The following is a 13,142-nucleotide window of genomic DNA, read 5'->3' as shown; positions in this document are numbered from 1 at the left end:
AAATGCAGGCTTACTAAAGAATAAAAAAACCTTATGTTAGAATTCAACTACTCAATTTTAATCTTTGTGATCTTTGATTTGTAGGCATGAAGTTTTCCCCTCTGTAATGTGAATTCTGTCTCAGGGAAACCAGTTTTGCTGATAACATACTGAAAAATTAACTCACAAGGACAGGATATTTGCAACAAGATGAATGGACTTAATCAAGTTCTTGATTCACCTCATATTTTGCAGTATCTGGAGCATCTGACTGGATTGTGAAAGAAATCTCTGATTCTGAATTCAAGGAAAAACCATCAGATGTTTCCATCAATTTATCAAAATTATTTTCATCAGGCACTTCTGGATTAATAAATGATAATGCAGGTTTATCTGTTTTTAGAAAAAGTATTTTAGGTCAGCATACAATATAATATGAGCATTATATATAACACATAATATTTTGGAAACAGCTTTTAAGTAGTATTAAGGCTGATGTGAGGGGGGCCTGGGTGGCTCAGTCAGTTAAGTGTCCAACTTCGGCTCAGGTCGTGATCTTGCAGTTCATGAGTTCAGACCCATGTCAGGCTCTGTGCAGACAGCTCAGAGCCTGGAGCCTGCTTCAGACTCTGTATCTCCCTCGCTCTCTGCCCCTCCCCCACTCGTGCTCGCTTGCTCGCTCTCTCTCAAAAATAAGCATTAAATTTTTTTTTTAAAGGCTGATATGAAAAGAAAAAAGTGTCTCTTTCCATATTTACTTTACCCAAAATTTCTCAAGTCTTATTAAATAAACAGGATCCCTAGATTCGGCCTGTTTCTCTAACAGTGTAGAAGTAATGGTTTGTAAAGCCTGCAGGCGAAGCACAACAAAAGCCAATAATAATCAATCTTTCTGCAGCCCACGGACTGGGGAGCTGGCTGCATCAACCTCTGAGGTGCAGCTCTCTGCAGATGGTGACAGGGACAAAAGACTGTGTTTCTACCATCACGCAGCCACCTCCAACCAACGCCCAGGAGAACAATGTGTTGTGTATGGAATAGAAAGGAGGAAATGGGCTGGTATGCTCAGTTGCCTGGTCTTACGTCATAGGACCCGACAATAACTGACCAGTCATTACTTTAGATTACCAATCACAGAGCATTCACCTGGTTTTCGACTGCAAGGGAATGAACTCAAAATATAAAGACGTTCTGAAAAGATGATGAAGTTTAAGCAATAAAACCACAAATATGTCTTTGATCTTGGATATCTTAATAACACTTTGCACTTATATGTACTTTTGGCTCTAGACCCCTATCTGAGCTCAATGCTCAGATAAAAATAAAGATCCGGTTTGCATGCAAATATTCTTAGTAAAAATAAAAGAGAAAAAAGGAAATTGAAACCAAAGCTGAACCTGATTTTCAACCATTAAAAAACCAGGAGAAAATAAAAAACTACATAAATATACACACAACCTAAATAAATCTAGATTCCTACGCATGCCTACATATTATAAACACCTGTGAAATAAAGTATGTAACTTCAAAAGACAACTACATAAGCACATTAGTTTTAATGAAAACATGCGTGCCCACAGGCCTATCAAGTTTTTGCAGTCGCCTGTGAAAAGGCCTCAGAAGATACACCTGAGCCAAACCATAACCTGAATGCTTTAAATCTAACTGAATGAGACATTTTTTCCAAAAAAGAACTTTTTAAAGAAAAAATTTCCAGGGCTTCTCAAAGTATATCAGCATCAAATACTTACAGTTTGTAATATGAATGCAGAAAATAGATGGATTAATCTGGTCAACAAGTTTAAATATCCTTTGAGGTGGGTTTGCTGTAAAATTCAATGAATAGATGGCTGCTTTTTGACTACAAAACTGACTATCACCCCTGGAAATTAAAAAATAATAATACAAAATTTTAAGGCATATGCACACAATCTTAGCAAGATTATTTTAAAACTGTCAGATGCTTGTACTGTACTATGTTAACAACTACATGGAAGATATTCATGAAAGCGTGATGTTAGAACTGAATCCATTTTTATTTGGTTTATTCAGTGTTAAAATGTTCGGCATTTGAAAACTTTTTCCTTTAACAGAGAAAATATTAAGACAAGTAGAATAACCTTTAAGGAAATCGTATCAAGTACAGAATATAGATCAGGGTATAATTTTGATGTAAATGAACCTTGTAAAACTCTGACACCATCAATTATAAAATTTTGCAGAACTTCAGATTGTTTACAAGTACCCAGAATGGATCCAAAATTCCTTGTCTTTAGAATAAAGCTGCCTTCAACAGACTGAAAATCAGAAAATGTGAAGTCATCTAGAAGTTTGGGGGCTTAGAAGTTAGGGTACAGTCAAACCAACCAATCCCAGATTTGACAAAGTGTAATCATTTTGATACAGGTATGGTGTGAAGATAGCAAGGTAACAAAAATGGGATCATATTCTATGTGCTGCTTTTAAGACCTTTTCTCAGTATATACTGCCCAACATTTCTCATGTCATCAGTATGTTTTTGCAATACTATATGAAATGGCTTCATTCTATACCAATTTATTTAAGTAAGCTACCCCAATTTTTTTTAGCCAATTCTCTACTGTTGGTCTAGGTTGTTTCTCGCTTTCCCCAATTACATATAACGCTTTAACATCACCCTTGCACATATTTATGAACGTCTCCAGCTATTTCCTCAGGCTGTGCTCCCTGAGGTAGAATTGCTGGGTCAAAAGGTAGGTGTATTGTTCAAGGCTTCTGAGACATACTGCCAGATTCCCTCCAGAAAGGGAAGACACGTGCTCACCAGTACTGCAGTTAAGAGTGCCTATGTCCCTGTACTATTGCCAAGAATACACATTATTCAGTTTCTACACTTTGCCAATTTCACAGGCAAAAATCTGCTATCTCATTGTTTTAATTTGACTTTTCTCATTTACTAGTGAGTGTAAACATTTTTCCATATGGTTATTGCTCACTGGTATTTCTTCGGTAAGGTGCTTCTTCATACCTATTCAACATTTTTTATGAGGATATTTGTCTTCTCATTGGTTTGCAAGAATCCATTTTTTAAGAATCTCAAGTGTCATGTGTTGTAAATATTTTTTCCCTGTTTGCTACCTTTCAATTTTATGGTGTTTTTTGTCATAAAGAAGTTTTAATCTTTTTTTTTTTTTTTTTTTTTTAAGATTTTATTTTTGGGGCATGTGGGTGGCTCAGTCAGTTAAGCATTAGACTCTTGATCTCAGCTCAGGTCCTGATCTCAGGGTCATGAGTTCAAGCCTGGTGTTGGGCTCCATGCTGGGCATGAAGCCTTACTTAAAAAAAAATTTTTTTTAACCCAAAAGTTTTATTTTTAAGTAATCTCTACACCCAACATGGGGCTTGAACTCACAACCTTGACATCAAGAGTCACATGCTCCGTGGACTGAGCCAGCCAGGTACCCCTTGATTTTTTAAATAAAATTATCAATCTTTTATGGTTTGTCTGTGGGCTTATGCTTAAAAGACATTCCTTAACCCAAGAACAACAAATTTCACCTATACTTTTCATTTTTTCATTAATTTTTTTAACATTTTACTCTTTGATCTATTGGTAATTTACTGATATAACGCTATGACGCAGAAGTCTAACATTTTTACTTTTCAATAGTTACCATCTTACATCATTTACTGAGTGATCCAAACTTTACTCCATTGTTGTAAAATTATACTTACTATATATTAAACAGGAAAAAAATACATAGTATTTTGTGGGTTTTTTAAAATCAGTACACAGAACGGATTTTTGGACTATTCTCATCCTGATCTACCTATCTGTCTTGAAGCAATATGCATTACTTTCATTACTATAATGTTATGACATGTTTGAAAGCTGATAGTTTGCTCTTCTTATTCAATAATTTCTTGGCTGTTCTCAGGTTTATTCTTCTAGATGAATTTTCAATCATGCTGATGTATTAGCCACCCCACCCCCATCTGACAATGGAATTACACTTCAAATTAAGGTGTTTTTTTTTTTTTAACTATTTTTATCTATTTATTTAATTACCTGAGAGACAGTGAGCAGGGGACAGGCAGAGAAAGAGGGAGAGACAGAATCCCAAGCACGCTGTGTGGTACCAGCACACAAACCATGAGATCATGACCTGAGCCGAAATCAGGAGCCGGATGCCCAAGTGAGCCACCCAGGCACCCCTACAAATTAAGTTTTTATAAGTTGAAGTGTTTACATAATGATTCTTCTCATCCCACTACAAAAATTATCTCTCCATGTATTCAAATGTTTTAGGTCTCGCACCATATTTCAGTTTTCTTCACATAAATTCTAAGTACTTACGTTTTTTTTTTTTTTTAATTTTTTTTTCAACGTTTTTTATTTATTTTTGGGACAGAGAGAGACAGAGCATGAACGGGGGAGGGGCAGAGAGAGAGGGAGACACAGAATCGGAAGCAGGCTCCAGGCTCTGAGCCATCAGCCCAGAGCCCGATGCGGGGCTCGAACTCACGGACCGCGAGATCGTGACCTGGCTGAAGTCGGACGCTTAACCGACTGCGCCACCCAGGCGCCCCAAATTCTAAGTACTTACGTTTTATGTGACATTTCTATGGGGTGTTATGAATAGGATCCATTTTCATTATATTTTTTGATGGTTATTGCTGAAGTATAAGGAAGCTATCAATTTTATAAGTGGCTGCTTTTCCAAAAGCTCTGTATAATTCTAATGGCATATTGGTCATTACTGTGGGCATAAAGAACCTATAAATAGTATTTATGAGAAAAGATCCAGCACTAAAAAATTTACGAGGCCTACTGCGTCTTAAAGGATGTACAGGAGTTAGAGAGTGCAAGAATGGCATTGGCCAAGGATGGGTAATGTACTGATGGGGTCTAGAAATTCTTGAGTACCAAAGTTCGGATGCATGGAGGAGACAAGACGGGTTAGTAGGAAGTAGGATCTGAAAGAGTTTGGGGATAGATCTGAATCGGGATAGATCTGAATCCAGGCCAAGAAGTATGTAGGTAATGAGAGCTTCTGAAGGCTTTTTTATAGCAAGCGACAAAATGAGGTGTGACCTTATACAGAGGGAGTAGGAATGGACAGACACAAGGGCTAGTGTAAAGAATTCAGTAGAACGAACTCCTTACTCTTCCCCTTCCAGTCTGCCTGCTCTCAAATCCTGTGCAGTGGAGGGGTATCGGTTCTGCATGTCTCTAGTCACGACCTTCAGCGTGGGGAGGAGGGCACCTGTTCATCCGTATCTCCAACAGTTTCTTACTTGGTTCCCTGCCACCAGGCTTAGCCCCTGTGACCCATCATCACCCGTGCTGCCGCAGAACTGCTTAAGGTGGGAATCTAATCCCCTCACCCCCGGCATCCTGCAGAGTTCAGGACAAAACCCAAACCCTCAGTGTGCACACAAGGCCCCTCAGGATCTGACCCCGGCCACTGCAGCATACTCCTCTCAGTCCCGCTCTCCAGCTACACTCAGCTACCTGCAGTTAAGGCAACAGGCCTGCCATACCCTCTCACTCCCAGGACTCTGTCACGTGGCTCCCTCGGCCTGGAATGCCCTCCCCGATTCCATGCCGGCCAACTTCACATCCTTCAGGACCCAGCTCAGATGGTCTTTTCTAGAAAGACTTCCTTAGTCCAACTGCCCAGGTTAGATGCCACTCTTCTCAGTTGTCTCAGTGCCTGGGGCAGCACTGCCACCATTCCTCTGTCTCCCTTTGTCAGTGAGCTCTTGGAGGGCAGGGCTGCATGTAGCTCATCTTCTACACTGGTGCTCATGGAAGCACGAGGTGTGAAAGACAGCTAGATGGACAAGGCAAAGAAGAGGAAGGAGTCAGGGTAGCCTGCACGTTCTGGCCTGGCTGTCTTCCTGAGAGGACAGTGGTAGAGAGGTCAAAAGAGAATACCAGAGGGCCCGTTAGGGGTGGAGGGGGGAAACTCACCCACAGAGTCAACTCACTTCTAATGACGGCCAACTGTGTGGTAGGAGCTAGACTAGGCACTAGTGACAGAAAGTATGTAAGAGGGATATTAATCTTGCTTTCATGAACCTCACATCTGGTGAGGAAAACAGACATTAACCTAATAACCTTAACAATAAATTTGCAAATCATTAATTAGCTGCTGACAGTTAAGCATATGTAAACAAACCTTTTATGAATTAGAACCTACATAATGAAAATAATTAATTAGGATTATTAATTTTTATTTCATTACACTTCGTATTTAGGAGAAAGTCGTAAGTAAAACTAACTCATGGGAATGCAAACTGGTGCAGCCACTCTGGAAAACAGTATGGAGGCTCCTCAAAAAATTAAAAATAGAACTACCCTATGACCCAGCAATTGCACTACTAGGTATTTATCCATGGGATACAGGTATGTTATTTCAAAGGGGCACATGCACCTCCATGTTTATAGCAGCGCTATCAACAATAGCCAAAGTATGGCAAGAGCCCAAATACCCATTGATGGATGAATGGATAAAGAAGATGTGGGGGGCACCTGGGTGGCTCAGTCAGTTAAGCGTCCAACTTCGGCTCAGGTCATGATCTCACAGTTCATGAGTTCAAGCCCCACATGGGGCTCTGTGTTGACAGCTCAGAGCCCAGAGCCTGCTTCGGATTCTGTGTCTCCCTCTCTCTCTGCCCCCTCTCTGCTCATGCTATCTCTCTCTCTCTCTCTCAAAAATAAATACACTTTAAAAAAAATTTTTTTTAAACAGATAAAAAGATGTGGAGAATATACATATATCTCTCTCTCAAAAATAAACTTAAAAAAATTTTTTAAACAAATAAAAAGATATGGAGAATATATATATATGTACACACACACACACACACACACACACACACACACACACTGGAGTATTACTCGGCAATCAAAAAGAATGAAGTCTTGCCATTTGCAACTACGTGGATGGAACTAGAGGGTATTATGTTAAGTGAAATTAGCCAGTCAGAGAAAGACAAGTATTATACGACTTCACTCATATGAGGAATTTAAGATACAAAACCGATGAACATAAGGGAAGGAAGCAAAAATAACATAAAAACAAGGAGATACAAAAACATAAGATACTCTTAAATACAGAGAACAAACTGAGGGTTGCTGGAGGGTTTGTGGGTAGGGAGATGGGCTAAATGGGTGAGGGGCATTAGGGAGGACACTTGTTGGGATGAGCACTGGGTGTTATACATAGGGGATAAATCACTTGAATCTACTCCTAAAATCATTATAGCACTATATGTTAACTAACTTGGATGTAAATTAAACAAATTTTTAAAAATGAATATTTATAAATGTAACTTTTTAAATGTAAATAAATAAATAAGTAAAGGGGGCAGAAAACTAACTCAAAAAAAATTCTGAGGTCCTTTCCTGAGGGCACTATGGATTCAGCTCTAATGTCTATACCAGGAGTCCACAAACCACACCTAATTTTGTAAAACTTCATTGAAACACAGTCATGCCCATTCATTTACACATTGTCTATGGCTGCTTTTGCTCATCAATGGTAGAGTTGAGGAAGTTGCAACAGAGACCACTGGTCTATGAAGCTTTTTTTTTAAGTTTATTATTTATTTTGAGAAAAAGAGTACACACAGGAGGGGCAGAGAGGGAGGGAGGGAGGGAGGGTGGGGAGAGAGAGGAACAGAGAGAGAAGCCCGAGCATACTCCACATTATCTTGGTGTGGAGCCTGATGCGGGGCTCGAACTCATGAACCGTGAAATCATGACTTGAGCGGCAATCAAGAGTCGGTCGCTCAACCGCCTAAGTCACCCAGGCACCCCTGGCCTGTGAAGCTTAAAATATTTACTATGTGGCCTTCCACAGGAAAAGCTTGCTGACCCATATTCTAAATAGTCTATATCTAAAATTCAGTATTGACTAATAAAAAAAAAAAAAGATTCTAAATAATCATCTCGAATTGGAGCTGAAATCTCTCTCAGGCTCCTGTTACTTACTAAGGCAGAAAAGCTGAATGGTTTCTAACAAAGATTTAACTATGATGTAGCCCAGATAACCAGAAAAACAATCTGACTACAACATACCATTCTCCAAACATTTTTACAATATTGGGAGTAGATTCACTTTCTCATTGATCAATAAAATAGTTCTTCATGGAAAAACACATCCTACTTCCAAAAAGCATTCAATCTGTCAAGTATCAACTGCTACAATTTACTACAAATTTAGCTACAGAGATAGCTAAATTTAAGTTAGCTATCTCTGAATAATAAATTGGTCCCATCCTGAATAAATTAACCTCTTTTAAGTGCTATATTTTTCAAAGAGCTTTGAAATCTGAATTACGAGAAACAAACCATTCAGAAGAGATTATTTCTTAACCTGATAATCAACTGGGAATGTTATTTGCCATTATTCTCCTATACAATGTGAACTGTGAGAATCCCCAGTAGATTTACGCATCATAAAAGTATAAACAAAGCTTTCCTATCTGTTTAATTTTTTGTTACAAGTACTATATCCACAACAAAAGCTGTAAAATTAAACTGCACTTTTCACCCTATGCTATATACATGAGACTAATTCAACTATACAAAAATGTGCACATTATCTGTTTACAAATCAGAGTGAAATGTAATTCAGTCTCTGGAAACAAAGATTTCCTTATACTCTTAACCAAGTAGACTCTCTCTTCTCTTTGGCCTGCACTATCAGCCGGCTGGATGCAAATAAGACATACTCCAAACATATTGGTTTGGACAGCATGGCTTCTGAATGATGCAAAATTCAGGAAACCAGGTATGGGTTTTTTAGCCTGGAAGAGTTTTCACTTTCTGTCCTCAAATTTTATAATCTTGGTTCAATTCCATCAAAACTGCATGCATCACAAACTTACGTGACACTTGGAACTGAACAGGCAGAAAAGACACTGAAATCCACGGGGCTGCAATCAGGATCACAACAGCAGTTGACGTCACACTGTGCTGGAGACAAGTCACAGACACACAGAGCAGCAACTACAGAAACAAAAGAGGTGGGATGCAGAACTTCACAATCAGCAGGGAGTGACTGCCCCCTGCCACTGCAAAGTACCAAAAGTCCATATCATACAAAAGGTCCATTTGATTTTTCCCACTGCACTTCAGGTTGGGGGCGGAGAGGGAAATTTGTGAAGTGAAAATTAGTCAGTTTGAATACTCCTCAATCTGAAGTTTCCCCAAAATAGCTAATCATCTGACTCACTTGGAAAGTTCTGTTTGTGCTTTACCTACAAAGACTCTGATTTGGTAAGCTATGAAACGCAGACATTTGTGTTTTTCAAAACTATCCAGGTGATGCTGATAATTTAAGAACCAGCATGCTAAAGCACTTGCCGGACCATAAGAACCTGGTGTAATAGTACAGATTCCCAAGCCCCTCCTCTGGAGACTCTGATTCAGAGGAAGAGCCCAATGAAGGCCACCAGGAATCAGGGTTCTCAATCTTATTTCTGTCCTCAGATGTCACCTTGCAGCTTTAAAACAGAGCCCACATTCAAACTATTAGCCAAGAATCAAACTGGCACAGGTGCTTTGTACCTGGGGTTCTGGAAATATCTTTGGTAATTTAGACAATAAAACATGGGGGGGGATAGAAAGGGTAGAAATCTCCCCAGTTCACAACATTTAATTTTTAATAATGACTATCTGGATTTTTAAATCTCTATTTTATTCTGTCAAACAGGGGAGAGATAACCCTTTTAAAGATGGCAGAGCATAAGAATGATAAACAGGGAATTCATGGTAGTAATTATTCCTGAGAAGAGGAGAATAAGATCATGCTTCAGTCTTACGTAAAATGTTGTTTCCTTTTTCAAAAAAAAAAAAAATCTCATGCAAAACAAACAAGGATCTTAAGCAAATGGTGGTAGAGAGTCAATTCAACATTCTGATTTGCATGAATGAACTATTTCACAACAAAAATCAGCTTTACAAAATACACCTCAAAAAAGGTACAACAGCATCCTCTGGAAGGAGGTGTAAGAGGAAGGTTTTGCCAATAAATACACAATCCTTTCTTCATCTGAGACACAAAAGTTTTCCCCCTTAAGCTTACATACTTCCCTCTAGCCAAGGACTCTCCTATGTGCTTAGAGAAATGAAAAGGCAACGTGTGCAAGCTAATGTAAAAAAAAAAAAAAGTTGTTTAGGCTCCCTGCCTTATGTGCTTAAAATTACAATCTTGACTTGTTTTTCAGAACTCAAAACCCTTGTAAGTAACTATATGACCAGTAAGGACAAAGCAATAGTGTTTAAGAACGCCACTTAGGGAAGGGAAAAAAAAAAAAAAAAGGTCTCTATCCAGGATGTGAGTGCACTTAATCAGCCAACAAGTATCTGCTGAGCGCTCCCAAGGTCTAAGTAGCGCTCAGCTGCTCTTCTAGACCTCTTAACATCTACATGCCTGGCTCTAGAGCAAGATATTAATGAACAGAGCTCAGACCAAGAATGAAGTTATCACTTTTCTCTTCTATCTATAACCCATTCTGCACGTGGTGTCCAGTTCTCCACTCCATCAGCCCCTGCTCCAACTCAGGGCAGGGGTGGGACCTAAAATCAGGCAACTAATTCACCTACCCAGAAAATGGGGATAACCCACACCATTGGGAATTAAATGAGATACATTAAGATGAAAAGCTTAGCACAGGGCCTGCTGCTACACAGTAAGCAGTTAATAAATGCCAACCGTCATTTCTTACCATTATAGTCACAGATCTAGAGAGGAGTCCTTCAAAAAGATGAAATGCAAATGCATCCCCCATACTGGAAAAACAGCCCTGAACACATGCCCGAATAATGATGGTTCCAGAATAGATTTATTGTGGGGAGAAAGTACATAAACAGATGGAATACTTAGATGGATAAAGGATAACCCAGTCCCAACCTTAGAGAATTGTGGATATTGAATTCTGTTCCTGTATATCATTTATTTACCTCCCCTAATTCACCAAATCGACAGTTTCAATATAGAAGTTTGGTTAATATATACTGAAACAGAAAATGTAAAAATTTATTTCTCTGTATGTTTCCTTACACATAATGTATAAAGGAGGCCCTCTGGAAAAATGATGATTCAGGAACTGAAGTCCTAGAGTACATGGTGTCAGCCAATCACAACTTTTCAACTAATACTGAGCCTTACTCAAGATCTTTTTCTCTCACAAAGGAAAAAAAAAAATACTGCATGCCTATTGGGGTTGCAGTCAGAGGACTTACAGTTTTGATGTTTTGGTCTGGTTTGTTTTTTGAGATCACAAACCCCTTTGAGAAACTGCTCACTGCTAAGAACCCTCACCCAGAAAAAAGCATATTCACAAAATTTTGCACTCTGAGCATCTCAGGGTTACAGCCATCCCCTTAAGTCATCCATGTCTTATCACATTATACAATATTCACTAATGTGTAACTCCAGCATTAGGTCACTTTCTGAGAAATATGTTAATTATCCCTCAGGATGAATCCTAAGAGGTGGGCATCACCCCTCACCTCATCGCTTCCCACCTCCAACTCAACATGAGAGGAATCCTGGGTTTTCATAACTGAAGTCAACAGACAAGGGCCTAGTCACATTTAGTAAACTAGACATCTGGCGTCTCTTTTTGATAAATCAAAAGTTCAACGCATCCTACGCATTCAACTTCCATAACTGCCCAGAAACTTTGGATTTACATAATTTCACCTTTGGCTGCAAAGGTGTAACAATTCGTTCATTATTACCTCTAGCATAATGTTGTCCAGGACTACTGCAAGTAATTGCAAAGATTTTATACTGTCACACTTACGCTCTGTGAGCCTCAATTTTCTCATGTGTAGGAGAGGGATAATGAGGTCTATCTACCCTTAAGGGCTGCTGAGAGACTCAAAGCCTATGAAATACTTAGAAATGCCTGCACACAGCTGCGTGTTCCATAAATGTTAACTATCATTATTACATCCTCACCCGGGCTAACCGCTCCAGGTTGGATCACTCTGGATCCCCAGGAACTGCCACTTGGTACCCACCGTCCGTGACCGGAGTGGGCCTGGGGCCAGAGAAGGGCCCGGGGGCCTTGGGGGTTCCGGGGGGCCTAGGAGACAAGGCGGGTCGGAGAGTCATCCAGGCTGCCTCCGTAGAGTTGAAGCCCTCCGTCGTCACAGGCGGGGTGGCAGCGGCCTGGGCGCTCACGGAGGCGCAGCAATCCAGGAGCACAAGAAGGAGCGGCCGAAGGCCGGGGGAACCCATAGCCCCGCGGAACCCCACGCGACCCGCAGCAGGGACCCCGCGCGTTGCCTGGCAACCGCGGCCTGGCGCGGGGCATTATGGGATTGGTCCCGCGAGGCCACACGAGAACGTGGTGGGCGGGGCCTGGGTAAGGCCGGCTACGAGGGGCGGGGACAGGGGCGGGACGAGGGGCGGGGACAGGGGCGGGACGAGGGGGTGAAGACCTGGGGTGGCGTGAAGCTAGTGAAAGCTAGTAGGGGTGAAAGGCTGGTAAATCCCTGCAGCAGTTTGCAAGCCAACTTCCAGGCTTGTTTAAAAAATGCGTATTTCCAAGTACTTTCCCGGGATTCAGACTCAGTAAGTCTGGAGTAGCGTCCAGGAATATATATACATATATATATTTTTTTAATTACGTGATTTTTTATGGTATTTTTGTGCTATATTATATTGCTAGACTCTATTTTTTATTTTTTATTTTAGAGAGAGCATGAGCAGGGGAGAGGGAGGGGGAGAGAGAGAGACAGAGAAAGAGAAAACTTAAGCAGGCTGCGCACTCAGCAAGGAACCCCACGTGAGGCTCAATCCCATGATCCTGGGAAGGTGACCTGAGCCGAAACCAAGAGTCCAATCCTTAATTGACTGAGCCACCCAGTCACCTCCAGGAATCAATATTTTTAACAAATGTCCTGACGCAACCAGTGACAGGAGGGAAATTTGGGAACCTATCCCCTAAAGCTACCAAATATTTTTTTTTAATTTCTAATGTTTATTATTTTGAAAGAGAGAGACTGAGCGGAGGAGGGGCAAAGAGAGAGGGAGACACAGAATCAGAAGCAGGTTCCAGCCTCTGAGCTGTTAGCATATAGCTGGACAAGGGGCTTGAACCCACGGGCGTATGGTCATGACCTGAGCTGAAGTTGGACCTGAGCTGAAGTTGGT

At 40.5% G+C, this 13,142-nt stretch overlaps 1 protein-coding gene across 4 annotated transcripts in view; it reads right to left on the bottom strand.

Annotated features, from left to right (window-relative positions):
* Positions 1 to 12,305, bottom strand: part of TCTN1 (tectonic family member 1) — a 29,137-nt gene extending 16,832 nt beyond the window's left edge. For 3 of the 4 annotated variants that reach the window (XM_025933352.2, XM_086681666.1, XM_086681667.1), the window contains exons 1-4: positions 12,005 to 12,304; positions 8,860 to 8,980; positions 1,731 to 1,861; positions 221 to 372 (exon numbers count right to left, since the gene is read on the bottom strand). In XM_025933352.2, the coding sequence (XP_025789137.2) occupies positions 221 to 372; positions 1,731 to 1,861; positions 8,860 to 8,980; positions 12,005 to 12,224 (624 nt within the window). In that variant the 5' untranslated portion in view covers positions 12,225 to 12,304. Of the gene's footprint in view, positions 1 to 220; positions 373 to 1,730; positions 1,862 to 8,859; positions 8,981 to 12,004 lie in introns of all 4 variants that reach the window. The other variant, XM_086681668.1, reaches the window with a different exon arrangement.
* Between the last annotated feature and the right edge of the window lie 837 nt (positions 12,306 to 13,142).

Source organism: Puma concolor, chromosome D3 (genome assembly GCF_028749965.1).
Source record: "Puma concolor isolate L17-30 chromosome D3, mPumCon1.1.hap2, whole genome shotgun sequence".
Classification (NCBI taxonomy): Eukaryota; Metazoa; Chordata; class Mammalia; order Carnivora; family Felidae; genus Puma; species Puma concolor.
This window is presented reverse-complemented; position numbering and strand designations above follow the sequence as displayed.